This window comes from Somniosus microcephalus, chromosome 14 (assembly GCF_052327205.1).
Source record: "Somniosus microcephalus isolate GS21.2 chromosome 14, FLI_Smic_1.0, whole genome shotgun sequence".
Taxonomy (NCBI): domain Eukaryota; kingdom Metazoa; phylum Chordata; class Chondrichthyes; order Squaliformes; family Somniosidae; genus Somniosus; species Somniosus microcephalus.
The window spans coordinates 108647295-108669977 of NC_141000.1; the positions used below are offsets into that span (position 1 = coordinate 108647295).

Here is a 22683-nt window from a genome sequence, read left to right on the forward strand (position 1 = left end):
GACTTGCTAAGAAATGTTTGCATCAGGATTTCTGTCATTTTAAAATGTTAAAAATATTTGTATCTGAGACAATTTATTAATTCAATCAACAAGTCTGTCTTGGCAGAAGAAATCTGACATGTAAAATGTGCTGCTTTTTGGCAGTGAATAGAGCAAGACGAGTGAGCTAACTTTGTTGGTTAAAACCAGAGGTAACTTAGATCAATTTTTCCTAAAATTTAGGAATTCTGTAGAATACCAATGAATCTGAAGTGGTTTGGTACATTCGAATTCTATATTTAGATTAAGCAAATACAAAAGTTATTTAGGTAGTTTTAAAACTGCTACTTTGATCATAGCTAGGAAATTCTTCATTGTGCAGTAACATTAATGTTGTATAACTCTGGAAACAGGCCCTGACCTCACTCGAGAGAGAAGTGGTGTGAGGCTCACTGGAGGGGAGGTAGTACAGGAATCCCGCCCCAACCTCGGTTTTGCCATATACTGATTTCAAGTATACACGGTTTCCTCTCTGTGACAAATTGTGCCAACCGCGGCAGTGAATTTTACGTATGCGCAGTTTTTAATTTTCAAGTTTCACGGGTCGTGCTTCCAAACATGAGACTCCATTCACCCGCGCCGCTCTTTTTGAGTACATTTACTACCACGCGTGGTCTTGCTCCACTCCTGGAAATACTGTGTGTATGTGAACGTCATCTCGTTGCTACCCATTTTGCCTTTAATTACAGTATTGTATTGCTCTGTTTAGCCCTTAATCATGGCCCCTAAGCGTAATCTCAGTGGTAAAGGTGAATCAATTGCGAAAAGGGCAAGGAATGTACTAACCTTAGATAGGAAATTAGATGTCGTTAATAGACTTGCTCGTGGTGGAGAAGTCGAAGATGACAAGTGCCAACCTTAGCAAGGCAATGCTCCTTGCTACTAATCTCTCGGACCTCTTTATGGAGATTGACCCATTCTTGGAGCGTAGTTTAAAATTCAAGCGAGGTTTGGAGGATTTAATGAGACCATACAAGCAGGTCCAGAAAGATATTCAGAAAAAAATGAGTCAACCATCCATCGCAGAATTCTTTAAGAAACCGCCCAGTTGATGACCCAGTTGCATCAACCAGCCACGATGTCGCTTCTCCGCATTCACCCCCCTTGATTGATCTTTTTTTATTGTGTTATTTAAAATAAAGCAACTTACTTAGGCTCTGACGAGTGTAAATGCGGCCATGTTCCCCCTAAACCCATTTTTCCCATAAGGTCTTATATTTGCCAACCGTGGTTTTACCAACCATGGGGGTTTTCAGGGACGTATCCCCTGCGGTTGGGGAGGCATTACTGTATCACATTTGTACTTTACATTACATACAGTAACTCCGTACTGTATCGAATGTGGTTTTAAGAAGTGCTCAGAGAGTACCTTAAACTTACCTGGAGTTCATTTAAACTTTTAACTCCTGGCTGGTACAGTTCCAGCCAGTTATTAGTGTAAATAAGGTACCGCCTGCCTGAGGTGCAAGCTAGTATGTAGGGCCGGATAAATTTGTAGAGATAGTGTGGAGTGCACTCCTAGGATTTTGAAGTCTATGGGGGATAAATTTGGTTGCTTTGCGCCTCCCGTTGGCGCCCTAAGGGGGCGCAAAGCAACTAGCGCCCAGGCGCGGCGCCGCTAAGGCCTCCCGCGAAATTCAGTGGGAGGTTAGCAGCGGTGGTAACCATTAGCGCCCTGTGGCGCTGCGCCCCCGCCGCGATCTTCGTTAATGTCCCCTGACTTAACGCCGGACGCCATGTCCAATGGGGTCAGGGGGGCCTACCTGCAACCAGGGCGGCGCTAATTAAAGGCGAGGCGCTGGGCGGCCATTTTTGTTGCTGGCTGCCTGCCAGCACCTGCCCCCTCTGCCGCCCCCGACTTCCTCTGTAGCCCCCCCCCCCCCCCCCCCCCCCCCCGCAGAGTGCTGGCAGTGCTCTATGAGCCTGCCACTCCTCTTGAGTGCTGGGCTCTTTTGCTGGCACTCCGATCCCTGGTGGCCCAGCTGGGCCCTGGGTCGTGCTGCGCAAGGAGGGAGGCAGGGCGCTTCCAGTAGAGCCCCGCTTCCCTCTTGGGGCGCTACCGATGAATTTCAGCCGCAGGGGCGGTAATTTTTCAGCGCGCTAAAAGTAGCACCCCGGCGAACTTAGCGCCCCAAAGGGGGCATGACTCTATTTTTCCCCCTATATGTCTATATCTCTGGGTGGTGCCAGAGGACTGGAGAATTGCAAATGTTACACCCTTGTTGAAAAAAGGGTTATAAGGATATAAACCCAGCCAGTCAGTTTAACCTCTATGGTGAGGAAGCTTTTAGAAATGATAATCCGGGACAAAATTCAGTCACTTGGACGAGTGTGGATTAATTAAGGAAAGCCAGCAAGGATTTGTTAAAGGCAAATAGGGCTAAAAATTCAGTTTGGGGCGCCAAGCTCGCCTGGGCGCCGGAATTACCGCTGCGCGCGGAGCCACTTGCGCCATCGGGATATTCAGTTTCTGCGTCCCAAATGGAAGCCGGCCGCTAAACGAGGCTTCCCGCGCACTGCTTGGGGCGCTGAAACTGAATATCGGCGCGCAAAGTGCCGCAGCGCCACCCGCTGTGGCACGGCACGCAGCGGTACTGCAGGCCTTCCTCCCACTGTTAAGGGGGAGGTGGCTGCAACAGCGCGATCCCCGCTCGCGAGTGCCGGCAAATGAGCCCGGCACCAAGGAGAAGTGCTGGGCTCTCGGTAAACAGCCGGCAATGCCGCGGGGGGGGGGGGTGTAGGAGGCCGGGGACGGAGGTGCGGGCAGGCGGCTGCCGAAAAAGCGGCCGGCCGCACCTCCACCTTAACTCGCTCCACTACCGCCACAGGTTGGCCCCTGTGTACCGGTCGCTATTTGCGGCCGGCGCGGAAGAGGCGGGCGCGACCTAATATGGCGTTCGGGGCGGTAGCGGGGCGCTGCGCACACTGATGACGTCATCGGTGGCGGCGCAGCGCTACAGGCTAACGCCGCCATTAGCGCCCCGCTAAATATCGCGGTGGTTGTGGCCAGTGGCGCTAAAGCCTCTGAGTGGCCTCTTTGGGCGCAAACTGGTGGCGCAAGCAACTGAATTTCTAGGCCATAGTGTTTAACTAACTTGATTGAATTTTTTGATGAGGTAACAAGGAGGGTTGATGAGGGCAATGTGGTTGATGTGGTGTACATGGACTTCCAAAAGGGGTTTGATAAAGGACCACATAATAGGCTTGCCAACAAAGTTGAAGCCCATGGAATACAAGGGACAGTGGCAGCATTGATACAAAATTGGCTAAGTGACTGGAAACAGCGGGTATTGGTGAACGGTTTTTTGGACAAGAGGAGGTGGTGTTCCCCAAGAGTCGGTACTAGGACCACTGCTTTTCTTGAAACATATTAATGACTTGGACTTGGGTGTACAGGGCACAATTTCAAAATTTGTAGATGACACAAAACTTGGAAGTATAGTGATAGACTTCAGAAGGACATAGACAGGCTGGTGGAATGGGCAGACACATGGCAGATGAAATTTAATGCAGAAAAGTCCGAAGTGATACATTTTGGTAGGAAGAACGAGGAGAGGCAATATAAACTAAAGGGTGCAATTCTAAAAGGGGTGCAGGAATAGGGAGACCTGGGGGTATATGTGCACAAATCATTGACGGTGGCAGGGCAGGTTGAGAAAGCAGTTAAAAAAGCATACGGGACCCTGGGCTTTCTAAATAGAGGCATAGAGTGCAAAAGCAAGGAAGTGATGATGAACCTTTATAAAACACCAGTTTGGCCTCAACTGGAGTATTGTGTCCAATTCTGGGCATCGTACTTTAGGAAGGATGTGAAGGCCTTGGAGAGGGTGTAGAAAAGATTTACAAGAATGGTTCCAGGGATAAGTGACTTCAGTTACGTGGATAGACTGGAGAAGCTGGGGTTGTTCTCCTTAGAGCAGAGCAGAGAAGGTTGAGAGGAGATTTGATACAGGTGTTCAAAATCATGAGGGGTCCAGACAGAGCAGATGGAGAGAAACTGTTCCCATTGGCGGAAGGGTCGAGAACCAGAGGACACAGATTTAAGGTAATTGGCAGAAGAACCAAAGGCGACATGAGGAAAATCTTTTTTACGTAGCGAGTGGTTATGATCTGGAATGCACTGCCTGAAAGGGTGATGGAGGAAGATTCAATTGAGGCTTTCAAAAGGGAATTGGATAAGTCCCTGAAGAAAAAAAATTTGCAGGGCTACGGGGAAAGGGTGGTGGAGTGGGACTAGCTGAAATGCTCTTGCAGAGAGCCGGCATGGGCTCGACTGGCCGAATGGCCTCCTGTGCTGTAACCATTCTATGATTCAATGTTGGAAACAGGGAGCCAGTGAACATTGATGAGTACAATGATGGGTGTGTTTTGAAGGTATAGCAATTGTGAATTCCTTGCATCAAGTTTCAGATGAAGATCAAGTTGGTGGGGAAGGTAGGGTAGCGAAGGTGGTTTGTGGTGAGGGGGCGACTTGATATCATCCTTTCCCTCCTGGAAGAATCGGCTTTGGCTCAAGGTGTAAAGCATGAGAAAATGCAGCAGGAAGTGTCAAGCCATATCTGGCAGTGGACAACCAGGTCAGTCATGAGCCATGCGTGCTAAAGCCTGTGATCCTTGGATTTGAGTTCATAAAACTGGTTGTTAATCCCATTGGGGTTGATGAGGGTAAGAGATTGTCCAAGACCTAGTGAGGACAAAGGCTTAACAGTCACTAAACAGGCCAATTGAACTGCTTATGTCATTTGCAGGTGGCAGACTGAAGGAGAGGACATTGGGTCTGTTATAGCAGGTCTACAGCTTGTCATCTCCATTGACGAGATTAATATTTTGCCAGACTATGGAAGGGAAAAATTAACGCAATGTATTTCAGTCGTTCAAATTTACAGCCAAATAATTAAACAATATTTGTTTTTTTAAATATAGGAAAGTAATTCAGCAGACGGTAGTGGAGGCTCTTCAGAGGAGTGGCAGAGTGAAAGTAACAGCTCAAGGTAATATGGCAAATAATTCAAAATATAATTTTATGCATATAATAAGTATTTCTGTTGTAAAGTACAGACATTGGCCTAGAAATTCGGTTGGTAGCGCTGGCGCTGAGCGCCTAAAGAGACCTAGAATTGGGGCGATACCCTATGTTGGGGCGTTCGCTATGAAGATAGCGACAACTCAGATATTGACTATACATTTAGCGCCTGCGCTAAGTGTTTGCGCGCGCCCGCGAGCGCAAGCAGATCATGACGTCATTTCAGTGTGCAACGCCTTTTAGGAGCGCCTGAGCGCATATTTGGTGGCGCGCGGAGCCTTAACGCCTAGCGCTATTAGTGACAGTTCGAGGGAGGGCTAGCAGGCCCTTCTCGGAGTAGTGGGGCGCTATTTAAAGGGGACAGCTCTAGTGCAGAATCTTCAGCCACTTGGCCTGCTCATTGTGATCATTGCTGGATAGAGTTGGCGAGCTACTGTGGAGCGGAGTTTTGGGAATGTAGCTTTAGAGTACTTGGGACCTTCAAACCTGTCCGAAGCACTTGCAGCACTACACCTAAAAGCCTTTTGACCAACTGGCATCGGAATGGGAGCTTCTTTGGAGGGCGACGGCCTCATCGCCCAACACTGTGAAGGGGCAGAGAGACGGCGGGAGAGAGGGCCGGGATTGGCCAGAAGGAGGAGGGGCAATGGAGGTCGGCCAATCCGACGGGATGCTGCGAGGGTCTTTAGGCAGCAGGTGACAAGCCTTGACATGTCGGAGGAGCAGTGTTTGGGAAGGCTCCGATTCTGGAGGGACATTGTTACTGATCTGTGCCACCTGCTTGGTCAGGATCTGCAGCTGCGTGAACGGTGCAGAACCTCTCTGTCCGTGATCGCTAAACTGACTGATGGCCTCAATTTTTATGCCAATGGATCCTTTCAGTCAGCCATTGGGGACATTGCGACTGTCGCTCAGGTTGCAGTCCACTGTTGCATCCGGCAAGTTACAGATGCCCTTTATAGGCGAAGGCGTCAATTCATGACCTTCCCTCTGACCCTGCACAAGCAGGCAGAGCGCGCGCAGGGTATCGCTTCTATTGCGGACTTCCCCATGGTGCAGGGGGCGACTGACAGCACACACGTGGCTGTGAGGGCGCCATGCCATCATCCTTAGGACTTCCGCAACCGCAAGGGGTTCCACTCCCTCAGCATGCAGCTGGTCTGTGACCACCACCAAATCATCATGGCAGTCACCGCGCATTTCCCAGGGTGCAGCCACGATGCCTTTATCCTGCGGTTGACCTCAGTTTGTAACCTTTTTGAGGGGCTGGCTCGAAGACGAGGCTGGCTTACTGGGAACAAGGGCTATCCTCTCTGGCCATGGCTGATGACAACACTCCGTGTGGCCGACACCCCAGCAGAAGAGCTGATCAGCAGCGGCCATCAGGCGACCAGGCACAGTAAACAGCACACTATTGGTGTTGTCAAAAAGCGTTTCCGATGTCTGGAACATTCGGGGGGATCCCTGCAGTACTCGCCGCAGCAAGTGGGACACATCATCGTCGTCTGCTGCATGCTCCACAACTTGGCGAATCGACGCACCCAGCCAATTCCAGCTGTCCCTCAACGATCAGCAGAGCAGGCGGAGGAGGAGGAGCAGGCGGAGGAGGAGGAGTATGAGGAGGAGGAGTATGAGGAGGAGGAGGAAGAGCAGGCGGAGGAGGAGGAAGATGGAAGGGCTGCTGAAAGTGGAAGGGCCATATGTCAGAGGCTTATCAGGACTCGTTTCAAGACCCCTGTGGCGGAATGATGAGAGTCTTAACTCACGCGCACTTTGGATGTTTGACTGCCTCTGAATGCCAGCATCACTGAAAGTAGTCACATGCACCATGCCACATTGAAACTTCTGTTTATTGGCACAAAAGTCTTTCATTACAGCTAAACAACGTCATGTCAACAGAAACCATAAGTTACAAAATAACTGAACTCTTCGGCAAAGCCGCAAAACTCAACAAACCTTCTGCAAATATAACAACAGGTGAGGGTGTCCTTGAATTTGGACAAAGAAACGTCTCAGCACCTCCCTCTACAACTGGCCCCTTGAGGGAGAACGACTGCTCTTTCGCGCCCGGCCCCTTCCCTCCCTGCTGCTCCTACGTAATTGGACCCCAGTGGCGGGCTCAAGGCTGGGGGACGCCTGCTGACTGTGTAGAAGCGCAAAAGCCCCTGAGGTACGGCCTGGCTGACCTCTGGGCTTGGAGGGTGCGGACGCAGGATGCTTGATGTGACCATGGCTGGAAGCAGTGTGGCCTGCAGGTGGTGGCAGCTGCAATGCAGACATCCCAGCGCTGGCATGTGCAATGGTCTCCTGCCGAGAGAGGACACTTACACCATGGTCGGACGACACACTGGCTATCTGAGGGGAGCGGCTCGGCTCATCCGCCACAATCGCATGCTCCACTGATTCCTGGCCTTGTATGGGACTGGAAGGGCCCGGGGTGATCCTAACTGATGCAGAGAGGGTGGCTGCAGTGAGAGATCACGTTGCCTCAATCTGGGTGTGGAGGAGCCCAGCAAGTGACTGCGTGGCAACAGTGAGGACCTGTGTGCCAGGTGCCAGTGCTTCGGAGAAGCCCTGGACAGTTCTTCCCATTGCTTCGGACAAGGCAGGTGCCGACCGCTCCACTGCCTCGGACAAGCCCTGGACAGACCTTTACAGGGATTGTCTGAAGCCCTGAACAGTCCTTTCCATAGCCGACTCAAAGCTGTGGACCGTCCTCTCCATTGTTGGGCCGAAGCCCTGGATAGTCCTGTCCATTGTTGCCCCGAAGCCCTGGAGAGTCCTCTCCATTGTTGCCCCGAAGTCCAACATACTCTTAGCCAATGAATCTATTGACTCAGGCATCTTCTCCACTGCAGCCATCAGCTCTGTGTGTCTGACCCGGGCCTGTTTGCTCATTTCAGCCAGGCGACGCACCTCATCTGCACTCTGTGCAGCAGTCATCACTACCTGCCTTGCCCTCCGGGGAGACGGTGGCCGAACTTGCCTATCCCCCGTGCGTTGCTGCATGCCGCTTGGTCCGGCAACTGGTTCATCCTCCGAGCCCCCCCCTCCCCTCCAGGGGACTAATATCCCCAGTCTGTAGATGTGTCCGCTCCCCGGATTCTGCAACGGCTGGTCCGGATTCCTCCTGCTCCTCGCCTCCGGTGGCACTGGCACTGGCAGCTTCAGTGCGTTGAGCCCGAGTTGGTGCTGATTCATCTGAAAGTAGGGAGGTGGAAGAGTGGCTTTAGCAAAAGGACAGGTTTGCTGAAAGGCATGCCAGATTGCGGCAAGGCTCTGACATGGCTGCACACTGAGGATGCATGCTGGCTGGGGGACCAAGTGGAAGGCAACAGGTGAAAAAGGTGAGAGTCTTGCCCTCGCTGTCGGAAATGGGGTCGGCAGATGCAGTGGTCACAGGACCAGACAGACGTCCTCCAAGTATCTGGTGCACTCTCTCCTCCAGATCCGTGAGAGTGACCACTTGTGGAGGTCCGCCACCGGTTCGACGCTGCTCCTTTCGGATCGTCGCCAGCTTGGACTGCAGGGGAAAGAAGGGGAAGTTCTGTAACGTGATGCCTTGCGAGATCATCGCATGCCCCCCATGGTGCAAGAGCCCTTACATGAGGCCTTGAGACATCATCGCATGCCCCCCATGGTGAAAGAGCCCTTACATGAGGCCTTGAGACATCTGTCCATGTGTGTGCCCAGAAAGGGCCATGGGTGCTTGCTGACAGATGGCCATTGGGGCATCATTGCAACAGGGTGCCCGAAGTCAGCTGCAGATGAGGGAATCAGAGAAGTTTGCTAAACCATCACGCACCCTAACGATCCGTGTGAGGTCGTTGAATTTCTTCCTGCACTGAACAGGGGTCCTGGTCGCCATGCTGCTGGAGTTGACCCTCACAGCAACCTCCCTCCAAGATCGTCGGTAAGCCTTCTGATTCGGCCTCTTGCCATTGTCCGGATACAGGACATCTCGACGGCGCTCAACTGCAGCCACCAAGTGGTGCAGAGCCTCAGTGCTGAAGCGCTCTGCTCTCTGTCTAACCTTCTCCATGCTGAACAAGTTTCTAATGCCAGAGAAGGGCGAGCGCCGATTCTGAGGCCTACAGGGCGTTGGGTGTTGAAGCTCAGGCTGACTGACCCACCCCTTTAAGAGCCGGCCGGCGCCTGGAAGTCTCGTGGTTTCTCGTAATTGAGATCGTCTGTCCGCGTCGATATTGAGTAGCGCCTGAACTTTTGCGCCTTAGGAGCACCGTGCAACAGCTGAATTAGCGCCTCAATCCCCTTTGCGGGGGCGATGCAACCCAATATCGCGCCAGGCAGCGATAAGTTTCGTCTGGCTATAAACTTAGCGCACCGCCAGTTCTAGCGCCTCAAGCGGGGCTATACCCAATTTCTAGGCCATTGTATTTTAAGTTTGCATTTTCCTTCATAAGTTACATATAGAAATAGATAGATTGGCATTGACAACAGGACTTGGTACTGCTCAGATATTGCCTCAAAGCTTTCAGGATTGGCACTTGGAATTCAAGAATGCCCTGCAATGTTAATAAGAAGGAAAAATATATTATAAAACTTCTTGAGATGTATCAACCTGTTTACTGCCCCCTTCTGTATGTGTGCTGCTTAATGTGGGCAATCAGTACAACAACAACTTGCATTTATATAGCGCCTTTAACGTAGTAAAATCTTCCAATGTGCTTCAAAAGGAGTGTTGTCAAATATAATTTGACTCCAAGCCACTTAAGGAGATATTAGGACAGATGACCAAAAGCTTGATCAAAGAGGTAGGTTTTAAAGAACGTCTTAAAGGAGGATAGAGACAGAGCTGAGGACCTAGGCAACTGAAGGGACGGCTGACAATGGTGGAGCGATTAAAAACGGGGATGCACAAGAGGCCAGAATTGAAGGAGCGCAGAGATCTAGGAGGGTTGTGTAGGGCAGGGGGAGGTTACCGAGATAGGGAGAGGCGAGACCTCTGAACCTCTTCTAGGACTTCTATCCACCACCACGTGAAGGACCAGACCCGAACACAAAATTCTAGATGGGGCCTAATTAAGGTATTGTACAAGGACACTATGGTGCTCTTAGTTTTATAATGTATTGTGCTAGCTGTACATCCTAATACCCTATCTGCTCTCACTATAGCCTCTTTGCACTGATCGTGGACCTTTAGAGACTTGAGCACGATAACACCCAGGTGTCTCTTCCTTTCAACAGATTTTAATTTAGAGCCCAGCATGGTATGTACATGCTTTGCATTAGCCCTACCTACATTACATTTGTCAACATTAAATGTCATTTGCCAGATGCAGGCCCATTCCCAGATCTCATTTAGATCCAATTGTATTCTTTACTTCTCCTTGAGGGTTCTGACACCAGTACATCTGCACACTTGCGGACAGTACCGCTCGCGCCTTCATCCAGATCACTGACATGTTGTGAAGAGTATGTTTGTAGGGAATGTGAAAGATGACTTACTGGTTTTGTAAACTTTACTCTTCAACAACAGAATTCCACCCAACCATTCCTCAGACTCTCAAAGGCGTGTTTTTGTGGTGGGGTTATTGTTAAGTGATTATCTTCAGGTCAAAGCAAACTGGCAGAATGTTGCAGATCCTGAGGCTTCATAGGATGTACAAGTACCGTCTACCTGCAACATTATGACAATATTTCTATGTGCATACTTAGTACATGGTTTATCCAGAACTTATAAAGCTGGGCTCTGCTCCTGTGACGTTTGGAAGATCTATATTAAAAGAACAAAGAAGATCCTACTGGGTAGCCATTCCATCCTTTTAAATGCTGGAGGAAATTTGTGTTGTATCACTATCCTAATTTAAATTGTCATAAAAAGAACCAAAAGCTATTTAAAAGTGACATTTTATGTATAAAAAACATTTATGTACATAACTTCCTCTGGACATGGATGGGAGTTGAATTAGCTCTTTTGTGTTTAGTGATTCTTCGAGTGAGTATTCAGATTGGACAGCAAATGCAGGAATTAACCTTCAGCCACCAAAAAGACCAACCAGACGGCGAGCTCCACGCATAGTGAGCAGCTCAGAAGATGAACAAGATGATAAAGCTAAAGAGCTGTGGAATAAAAAGCTAAAGAAACCCAAAGGAAGACCACGAAAGGTAGTAGTAACCTTTTAAGTGGGTTTTAAAAAACATCTCCCCAGGTAGTTTAGTGAATGAATGTACTTCCTAGTTTTGTACTGAGCCATGCAGTCCAGGGCGGTTTAGGGTCTGATGTGATGGCTGTGATGTTCACTGCAGTCAAATAGCTGCCTAACACTTTTTGGCTAGATTTTTGCATGACCAATAGTCACTTGGTTAAGGTTCCTAAGTGCACCCATGCCCGTGGAATAAGTCAGTGCCTTTGGACGATTGTGAAAATATTTGAAATATAAACTGTAGTTCACCTGAACACAGAGCTACAGTAATGTTACTCCTGGTGAAATTTGTTTAGTCTGTCTCATCTGAATGAGGCTATTTGGGTGGAGTGAGACAAACAAGAGTGCTTCCTGCAGTATATTGAAGGAGCTTGAATGCGGATGGCTGGCACTGATGGGGTCTTTAAATTGGATCATTCATTTTGATGCTGATCTAAATTCTATATACATTAATAGCTATGCAAGGTCCCAAATCTGCCAATGCACTTTATTATGTTTATGTTAATGTATTACAAGCCAAATGAATGTTGAATGTTTAAGTGTCTTAATCTAAATGTACACTCTCGGGAGCTGCAAGCCTACATTTCGTTGTACTGCACTTGTGCACTAACAATGACAATAAAGATGATTATGATTATGAAATGGCAATGCCTTGGCAATATAAAATGATCTGTTATAATCACTGCTAAGAAACTATAGTTTTTAGCAAATAAACATTTTTAAGTTGGGGAGAGAATAGTTCAGTGTACAAATGTCTGCAATTCTAAATGTTTTCCTCCTTGCAATGCAGAGACCAAATCCTCTGCCAACTGGAGACGGTACAGTTTTAGAGGAATGGCATCCGCCAAGGTGGATCACAGATACTATACCGCGCAGGTCACCTTATGTTCCACAGATGGGCGATGAGGTAAGAAAGCTGGCATCCAGTTACAAATGAGAATACAGCAGGGATTCTTTTGATGACATGAGATCACTAAGTTTACGCTTCAATAAATGACCAAAGTTTGTAAATCAGGTTCTGAATAGGTTCTGGGAATTTTATGGAGTTTCTTTTTGTTTACACAAAATAATTAAATCTTGCTGTCCGGAGCAGAAGATCCATCTTGTCTATGAACCAAAGTCTCATGCTGAGTGCATTCTGCAATTTAATTTGAATTTTTATGACAATTCAACTGCTTCATGGCCACTTTTACTGATACCAGCAGTTTATTTCCAGATATTTTAAACTGAATTCAAATTCTCAAACTAATATGGTGGGATTTGAACTTGCATTCTCTGAATTATTAGTTCAGGCTTCTACAATTACTGGACTAGTAATTCAGAGGCCTGGATAATAATCCAGAGACCATGAGTTCAAATCCCATATTAGTTTTTGCGCTGTACTTGTAAGTATTCCATCACACTGCTGACTTGTGCCTTTATAAATGGTGGGAAAGGTTTTGAGGGATCAACAGTTGAGCCACTTGTTGCAAAGCACTCAACCTCTGCCCTGCTCTTATAGTGACAGTGTTGATGTGGTTGGTTGATAAGTGGCAGGTAACATTTGCGCCACAGAAGTGCCAGGCAATGACTATCTCCAACAAGCGAGAGTCTAAACACCTCCCCATGACATTCAACGGCATGATCATCGCCGAATCCCCCACCATCAGCATCCTGGGGGTCACCATTGACCAGAAACTTAACTGGACCAGCCACATAAATACTGTGGCAACAAGAGCAGGTCAGACACTAGGTATTCTGCGGCAAGTATCTCACCTCCTGACTCCCCAAAGCCTTTCCACCATCTACAAGGCACAAGTCAGGAGTGTGATGCAATGCTCTCCACTTGCCTGGATGAATGCAGCTCCAACAACACTCAAGAAGCTCGACACCATCCAGGACAAAGCAGCCCGCTTGATTGGCACCCCATCCACCACCTTAAACATTCACTCCCTCCACCACCAGCGTACCGTGGCTGCAGTGTGTACCATCTACAAGATGCACTGCAGCAACTCGCCAAGGCTTCTTTGGCAGCACCTCCCAAACCTGCGACCTCTTCCACCTAGCAGGACAAGGGCAGCAGGCACATGGGAACATCACCACCTCCAAATTCCCCTCCAAGTCACACAACATCCTGACTTAGAAGTATATCGCCGATCCTTCACCATCACTGGGTCAAAATCCTGGAACTCCCTCTCACAGCACTGTGGGAGTACCTTCACCACACGGACTGCAGCGGTTCAAGGCGGCAGCTCACCACCACCTTTGTAAGGACACTTAAGGATGGGCAATAAATGCTGGCCTTGCCATCGATGCCTACAACCCATAAATGAATTTTTTTTAAAGTTAAGCTTCTGGTCTACTGGATGTTGATTGTGAGGGACTCGCCAATGGTGTTGCCATTGAAGGTTGGGGGAGGTGGTTGGGCCTTTTTTGGAGATGACCTGCACCTGGAATATGTACTTGATAAAGTAAGTATCAGGCAGCTTTGTTGTCATTTCTTCAGTTTGTTAAATACATTTTCAAGTGTGTACTACTATTGCAGTTGTCTAATTCATGGCAGGCTAAGCTTTACACAGATACAAGCTTTAATATGCTGAACATCCAGGTCATCTTTACAGAAGTACTTCCTGCCTGGGTGGAAAATTTATTTGTTCCGATGTTTCATCCAGAATTGGTTACGCTTTTCTGAGAGCTAGCTCTTGGCATCATTTGATTAGTTTATCAATTATCTTCCTGGCCACCCCAGCCCCGCCTTTCTATCTTAAATGTCTTTATAACTTTTTTGATCGCTTCTTTTAATGTCATGCCCACCATGTTAGTCTCCCTGGTAAATACCAAGGCAGAATTATTATTTAATATTTCTGCCATTTCGCTCTCATTACCTGTGAATTTATTGTGTGTATCCCTATCCTGACTTTTCTTGTTATTTATGTGTCTGTAGAACTTTACTATTTTTATATTCCTACAATTTTATTAATCATGCATACACTTTTTACCAGATTAGTATGTTTTCAAAAATATGTGTGGCATATGTTCTAACCCTTCTTTGTAATTAAAGTGTTAATATCCATCATGAAGGATATTAACACTGTAAAAGTGTTCCACTGAATTAATAGATTATAACCAATGATGAATGTTCATTATTCATTCTCAGGAAAATTTTGAGTGTGCTTATTCTTATTAAAGAGACATAGCTATTTCTTATTCAATGACATGTGAATATTATTCACTTTGGACCTTAACTAGTAATGCTTAACATATGCCAAGCATTCCAATGTTTTTGAGCTGGGAGGAATTTGTTTCAACAGGTTGTCTATTTTCGGCAAGGCCATGAAGCCTATGTTGAAGCTGTCAAAAAGGCTAAAATCTACACCATTAGCTCACGCAAGCAGCCATGGCATAAGATGGAACTTAGGGTAAGACTGAACAAATAATTTATTGAACTAACATTTGACTAAGAATTCTTAAGGAGTATATGAGTGGCCTAATTAGAGTAGTTTCAGTAGTTAAATTCTAGATTACAGTGGTACTATATACATAGCTGTGCAGTATTTAGATGTTAATAAATATTAATAAATATATCAGTTTTTATTTTTTAAACCCATCAATGGATGCAGATGTTCCATTACTGTTGCTAAGTTAGGACTAACATTTTATGGAGAGCAATTATGTGGACTTTTTCTTTCTTTAAAATTGTGGTACACTCTGTTTTTGTTTTAAATATCACAACTGAAGGTGCTGACTTGTGCTTAGGGCACACTTCCATAGATGGTGGCGGCCATTCTGGTGTGAGCCTAGACAAAATGTGTCAATAAGTTGTTTTACTGTAGAGGACATTACAGTGCCTGATGATGTTATCACCTAATATCCATGTGCATAACTTCCATCACTGGTTGCTGGATAGTGATAAATAGTGGGAAGCCTTTTTCCCTCTTCGACACCCACCCGCCCTCCCCCTCCACCAATGCTGAAAATACAAACTCATCAGAGAATGGGAATCAGATCTGAGACCTTCTGCTCTGTTTCATTTAATGGTGTGTTTACCAGTTAGTACATTGGAGGAAGCCATCATTTGTAATTGACACATGCTTTGCTCCTTTCCTATAGTTGTTTGATGAACAAGTTGCTAAATCTGACAGGTTAATTTCAAGTTATGTTTTTACTAATAGCAGGAGTGTCTGTATAATGTGTTTATATGATTAACCAGCTAAAACAGTATTTTGGATTGCGAGTATTGGCTGGGGCATGAATATTTTGAGTCCATATACACCAGGCCGGTGAATGGTGTTGAGGCAGAAGATCAGCCATGATCTCATTAAATGGCGGAGCAGGTTCGAAGGGCCGAATGGCCTACTCCTCCTGTTTCTTATGTTTTTATAACTGTTTCTACTTTCTGGAATTACTCAAAACTTTACTCATTGAACTGGGAGATTTTTGAACTTATTTCTGTTTTAAATAGGATCAAGAATTTTTAAAAATTGTTGGACTAAAATATGAAGTTGGCCCTCCTACACTATGCTGCCTCAAGCTTGCCTTCATAGACCACGACACAGGCAAAATTATGGATAAGGCATTTTCAGTGAAGTACGTTCTCTGTATTTAATGTTTTTGGTTAAGTGTCTTAGTTTAGCAAAATTATGGCCTGGAATTTGCAGTTGTAATGACGCCGAAACTGTCAGCGCTTGCCTTCATTACTATGTAAAACTGACAGCAACTTCTGGCGTCTGCACATGCTTAGTTAAATGCAGAAATCAGGAAGTTGCTGTCAGTGATACCCTGCTTCTCCACATGGTGCGTTGATTGCATCTGCAAAGGCTGCAACAACACAGAATCAGTGATTTGATGTGAACTTTAACTTTTTAAGCACTATTCTCGCTGTAAAAAACATTGAAAATGTTAATCCTTTTTGAATGAGGTGTAACTAAGTTTATAACAGCATACTAAGTCATAATTACTGCTGAACATCCTCTCTGAACCTGAAAAATGAATTTTAAAAGTATGGAGTATCATTCCCTCAAAATAACATTTAAAAATTCCATGATTTTTAAAATAGTTTTTAAATTTTTTTTAAGTTTATGGTATTTCAGCTTCTACCTTAATCCCATGTGTATGTCCCAATCTTTATTTCACTTTCTGTAAAATGATTAAAAAGTGAATTTAATCTGTGCTTTTTACTTCCTGGTTTGCCATCTGAGAATTCTTCAGTCTGATTGGCTGATCAGCCTGCTTGATGAAGTCACTGTTGCTGGACGCCACAGATCTCCTATAGATGGCACCAGATTCAAAGTCAGGTTGGAATAGAGGAAATCGACGCTCTAGAGCCCGCCATATCTTTGTGGGCAGCTATTTTTGAGGTCAGCAGTGAGCACCGTCCCTTTGCCGCTGACTGCAAAATCTGGGCCAATAAATATGAATTTGATTTTAAAATTTATTGCTGCAATTAACATGACTATAAATCCACTTTTGAGTACTTATCTTCAGGAACTTGCAGAATTATCATGCTCACATACCTAATTTTGTATTTTATTTTGACTTAGTTTTCCTTAATTCTTTTAAAATGTACAGATATGAAATCAGGCAATAGCCTAAGATGGCCTCTTTTGCTGTTCCCTCCTTCACCAGCTAGTCAAGCTATGGTCATCCTTGATCAGGTGCAGCACAATTTAGTGTTTGTATCTTGCTTATATGAGTAGGGTTGGTGATGCAGCAATGCCTCTATTACAGGGGGGAGATCATTGATAAACTAATCAAACTTAGAGAGGATAAAACCATTTGTCTGGATGGATTGCATCTGCACATATTAAAAGAAGTTAGAGAAGAGATAACCGAGTCACTATTCCATATATATGAAAATTCATTAGACATGGGAACAGCTGCCAGAGGACTGGCAGACAGCTAATGTGATTCCTGTATTTAAAAAGGAAGATGGAACAATTAGCTTAACATCGGTGGTAGGAAAGATAATGAAATCCTTACTCAAGAACGTAATAGAAAAACATCTGGAAACCGAAAATATAATAGAGTAGTCTGCATGGATTTCAAAAGGGAAGGTCATGCTTGATCAACCTTCTTGAATTATTTGACAAAGCATAGGATTACATAGGATATACGGCTCAGAAACAGGCCATTCAGCCCAACCAGTCCATGCCGGCATTTATGCTCCCACGAGCCTCCTCCCGTCTTTCCTCATCTAAATTTATCAGCATAATCCACTATTCCCTTCTCCCTCATATGCTTGTCTAGCCTCCCCTTAAATGCATCTATACGGTTCGCTTCAACCACTCCCTGTGGTAGCGAGTTCCACATTCTCACCACTCTTTTGGTAAATAAGTTTCTTCTGAATTCCCTATTGGATATTGGATTTCTTGGTGACTATCTTATATTGATGGCCTCTAGTTCTGCTCTTCCCCACAAGTGGAAACACACTGGCCTAGAAATTCACTTGGGCGCGGGCAGCTCGCTCGCGCCCAAAAGTTAGCGCTGGGCGGGGAGGCATTAGCGCACACCGTATATTCGTCTTCTGCGCCCCAATTCGGAAGCGGGCGCTATACCAGGGTGTGCCCGCCTCCGTTTGGGGCGCTGCAACTGAATATCGGCGCGCTAGTTGCCGCAGCGCCACCCGATGCGGTGCGGCAGGCCTCCTCCTTCTCTTAAGGGGGAGGTGCCTGCAACGGCCGGAGCCCCGATCGCGAGTGCCGGCAAAAGAGCCCGGCACAACGGAGAAGTGCCGGGCTCCACGGAAACCAGCCGGCAATGCCGCGGGGGGGGGTGGAGGAGGCCGGGGAAGGAGGTGCGGGCAGGCGGCCGCTCCGCACCTTCCGCTTTAAAGCGCCCCACTATGGCAGCAGGACGGCCCCGTTTTCTGGTCGCTGTTTGCGCCCGCTTCGGAGGAGGCGGCCGCAAATAAATATGGGGATCGGCGCGGTTTCGGGGCGTTACGGGCCACCGCGCACACCGATGACGTCATCGGTCCCGGCGCAGCGCTAACGGCTACCGCCGCCAATACCGCTGCACTCAATTTCCGCGCTACCACCCCGCCGGCGCAAAAGACCTCTTTAGGCGCTAAGTGGGCGCAAGGCCCACTGAATTTCTAGGCCACTCTCTATCCATTTTATCAACATTTTTCATAATTAGGTCACCCCTCAGCCTTTTTTCAAGAGAAAAGAGACCCAGCCTGTTCATCCTTTCCTGATATGTATACCCTTGCATTTCTGGCATCATCCTTGTAAATCTTCTCTACTCTCTCCAGCGCCTCTATATCCTTTTTATAATATGGTGACCAGAACTGTACGCAGTACACTAAGTGTGGTCTAATCAAGGTTCAATACAGGTTTAGCATAACTTCCCTACTTTTCAATTCTATTCTATCCCTCTAGAAATAAACCCTAGTGCTTGGTTTGCTTTTTTTATGGACTTGCTAACCTGTGTCGCAACTTTTAGTGATTTGTGTATTTGTACTCCTGGATCCCTTTGTTCCTCAACCCCACCTAGACTCGCACCCTCCAAGTGATAAGTGACCTCCCTATTCTTCCTACCAAAATGTAATACCTCACATTTATCTGTGTTGAACTTCATTTGCCAATTATATGCCCATTCTGGAAGTTTATTAATGTCCTCTTGTAACTTGTTGCAGTCCTCCTCAGTATTGACTATCTCCCCCCCCCCAACCCCCCCCCCCCATTTGGTGTCATCCGCAAATTTAGAAATTGTGTTTTTGATTCCTAAGTCTAAATCGTTAATGTAAATTGTGAATAGCAGTGGTCCCAGCACTGATCCTTGTGGAACACCACTACCCACCTTCTGCCACTGTGAATAGCTACCCTTTACACCTACTCTCAGCTTTCTGTCCTGAAGCCACCCGGCAATCCATTCTGCTACTTGTTCCCTGACTCCGCATTCTCTGACCTTGTTCATCAGTCTTTTATCGGGTACCTTATCGAAGGCCTTTTGAAAATCCGGATAAATTACATCTACTGCATTACCATTGTCTACTCTCTCTGTTACCGCTTCAAAAAATTCAATAAGGTTGGTCAAGCAAGACTTTCCCTTTTGAACAGAACAGCAACAGAAAGGGTAGATAAAGGTAATGCAGTAGATGTAATATATTTGGCTTTTGCATGGCAACTTATGGTCATTAGAGATCCGTTTCCAATGCAAGTAACATTCACACCACACAAGTGCCAGACAATGACCATCTCCAACAAGCAAGAGTCTAACCACCGCCCCATGGCATTCAACGGCATTACCATCGCCGAATCCCCCACCATCAACATCCTGTGGGTCACCATTCACCAGAAACTTAACTGGACCAGCCACATAAATACTGTAGCTATAAGAGCAGGTCAGAGGTTGGGTATTCTGCGGTGAGTGTCTCACCTCCTGACTCCCCAAAGCCTTTCCACCATCTACAAGGCACAAGTAAGGAGTGTGATGGAATACTCTCCACTTGCTTGGATGAGTGCAGCTTCAACAACACTCAAGAAGCTCGACACCATCCAGGACAAAGCAGCCTGCTTGATTGGCACCCCATCCACCACCTTAAACATTGATTCCCTCCACCACTGGCACACCGTGGCTGCAGTGTGTACCATCTACAAGATCCACTGCAGCAACTTGCCAAGGCTTCTTCGACAGCACCTCCCAAACCTGCGACCTCTACCACCTAGAAGGACAAGGGCAGCAGGCGCATGGGAATACCACCACCTCAAAATTCCCCTCCAAGTCACACACCATCCTGACTTGGAAAATATCGCCTTTCCTGCATCGTCGCTGGGTTAAAATCCAGGAACTCCCTACCTAACAGCACTGTGGGAGTATCTTCACCACACGGACTGCAGCGGTTCAAGGCGGCAGCTCACCACCACCTTCTCGAGGGCAACTAGGGATGGTCAATAAATGCTGGCCTTGCCAGTGACGCCCATATCCCAGGAACGAATAAAATTTTAAAAAATTCAGTGCAGCTCCCTCTACAGGGAACCTGGGGCCTGTGTGAACAGAGTAAGCAACAGCGTGTCTCTTCAACCAATCAACCTGAAGAATCCTTACTGCGACATGCATAGACTAAACCAGGAAGTGTGAGTTAGAATATTTAATTCAATGTAAAATCATGTACAGAAAGGAAAAGAAAGATGGGGTTAAGAGATAGAGAGATAAAAAACAAAGAAAAAGTAAAAAAAAAAATTTTTAATTTAAAAAAAAATCTCCAACAATAATTAAAATCTGAGCCAATGAGACTCTACATTTGTAGAAGTAAATTTTCAGTGCCCGAGAGGTTGTTTGGTAGTAATTAAGACATATCACGCCATTTAAAAATTCACTTGCACTTGAATGGACAAGCCCTAACTTTTTCTGGAGTATCTAATGGTAAGTACTGCAACTTCATGCCCGATGTAGCGAACCTTGTGGAGGAGCAGGGCAAATCGGATAGCAACTTCCTGATTTCTGCGTTTAACTGCGCATATGTTGACGCTGGAAGTTGCTGTTCGATTTACTCCATATTATTATTTTTATATTCATTTAAACTCTTAGGCTGGTAAAAGCAGGCCTTATTACCAGGCGTAAGAATTTCACGGGCATTCGCTAGGCAGTAGTTGGGCAAATAGCACCAACTATCTTGTCTGAGTGTATAAAATTATGGTTAGGTGTATACTGTCAACCTCTTATTGTTGTTTGTTAAAAAAACAAGGGAAATTAGATAGAAGTTGTTCTGTGTTGCAGGTACCACGACATGCCAGATGTGATTGATTTTCTTATATTACGTCAGTTTTATGATGAAGCAAGGGAGAGGAATTGGAAAGCTAGTAAGTTTTATTCATTTTTCCAGTTTTAATCTGCTATTTCTAAAAGAAACTGATCTGTAGAAATCTGCCATACATCTTCAGCAATATTAAAGTCTGGATTTTTTTCCTTTTGTTTATTGTCCTGAGGTCACCCTGCACAGGGTATTTGACTCTGTCTGGAAGACAGGCTGGAGACTAGCTCCATAAATTTCACAAGTGCTGTAATCAACTGCTAGGAAGTCCTTGGAATGACTACCCATCAGCTTGGTTCTTCACCACAATTTCACAGTTGTGGTCATGTCTTATTAGTTCAGTGGACCCACAGTGGGGTTTCATATTTTGTTAATGCCATTGAACAATATTTTTGTGATAATTTTTAATCTTGAAGATTTATGACTGGAGTTGCTGTGCATTGTGATCTGAAGAGTGTACATTATGTTATGATGGTTATAATGTGGTTAAATGGTGCACAGAGTACAGTTTTATTGAGAAACTGAGGTTTTAACAGCTCTGCTTAAGTTCTGTATCAGTATCTTAAAGATGACCAACCTAGCCATGATCTTATTGAATGGCGGAGCAGGCTCGAGGGGCCGTATGGCCTACTCCTGCTCGCTCTTCTTATGTTCTAACACACACTGCGCAGGTAGAAGGCAGTTTTGGAAAAAAAAGATTGAATATCCTCTTTGTTGCATACTTTCCCCCTTCCAGTAAAGAAACTTAGCCCAAATTTCAGCCAAAGCTCCTCTTGAAAAGGTTGATGGGATGTGCACGATCTGTGACTTCAATTTTTTTTCTTGGCTGTGGAGAACTGTCTCTTAAGGGAATATAACTAGTGTTTTAATAGATGGTCTGTTTCTGCATTGAAAACCTAAGTGTATTGTTGCCTGTGCCATTTTAGCCCTTGAGTATTGTAAGCTGTCACTATCTTGAACTTGGATAGCTATCACTTTATTCAAACAATAAATTATTATTCATATTTCTTTTGTTGCTGCAGGTGACAAATTTCGGTCTATAATAGATGATGTTTGGTGGTTTGGGACAGCGTTGGGTCAGGAGCCATTCCAGCCAGCATATCCAGATAGTCATTTCCAGTGTTACACTGTTCGGTAAGTTGGGAGGAACCACATCTGAACTCTAAAGTCTAGTCCTATTACGTGTACAGCTCTAAGTTTTTAAACACATTGGCCTAGAAATTCGGTGGAGGCCCAAACGGGGCGCCAAGCTCGCCTGGGCGCCGGAATTGCCGCTGCGAACGGAACAGTTGCGCCCGCCGGAAATTCAGCTTGAGCGCCCCAAGAGGGACGCGGGGCGCTGCTCGAGGCGCCCCGCGTCCCTCTTGGGGCGCTGAAACTGAATATCGCAGTGCAACGTGCCGCAGCGCCACACGCTGCGGCACGGTGCGCTGCTGTACTGCAGGCCTTCCTCCCCTTAAGGGGGAGGGGCCTGCACCAGCGCGATGACCGATCGCGAGTGCCGGCAAAAGAGCCCGGCACCGAGGAGAAGTGCCGGGCACTCGGGACACAGCCGGCACTGCCCGGGGGGGGGGGGGGGGGGGGGGAGATCAGGAGGCCGGGGACGGAGGTGCTGGCAGGCGGCCACCGAAAAAAATGGCCGCCCCGCACCTCCACCTTAATTTGCGCCACTACCGCCACAGGTAGGCCCTGTGAACCGGGCGCGATTTGCGAACGGCGTT

General features: G+C 46.5%; 1 protein-coding gene across 1 annotated transcript in view; it reads left to right on the top strand.

The window, feature by feature from the left end:
- Positions 1 to 22683, top strand: part of LOC147107826 (bromodomain and WD repeat-containing protein 1-like) — a 122544-nt gene that overhangs the window by 84770 nt on the left and 15091 nt on the right. Inside the window, exons 22-28 of the mRNA XM_086007167.1 lie at positions 4963 to 5030; positions 11011 to 11191; positions 12020 to 12136; positions 14520 to 14627; positions 15671 to 15795; positions 20929 to 21011; positions 21985 to 22096. Of these exons, the coding sequence (XP_085863293.1) occupies positions 4963 to 5030; positions 11011 to 11191; positions 12020 to 12136; positions 14520 to 14627; positions 15671 to 15795; positions 20929 to 21011; positions 21985 to 22096 (794 nt within the window). The remainder of the gene's footprint in view (positions 1 to 4962; positions 5031 to 11010; positions 11192 to 12019; positions 12137 to 14519; positions 14628 to 15670; positions 15796 to 20928; positions 21012 to 21984; positions 22097 to 22683) is intronic.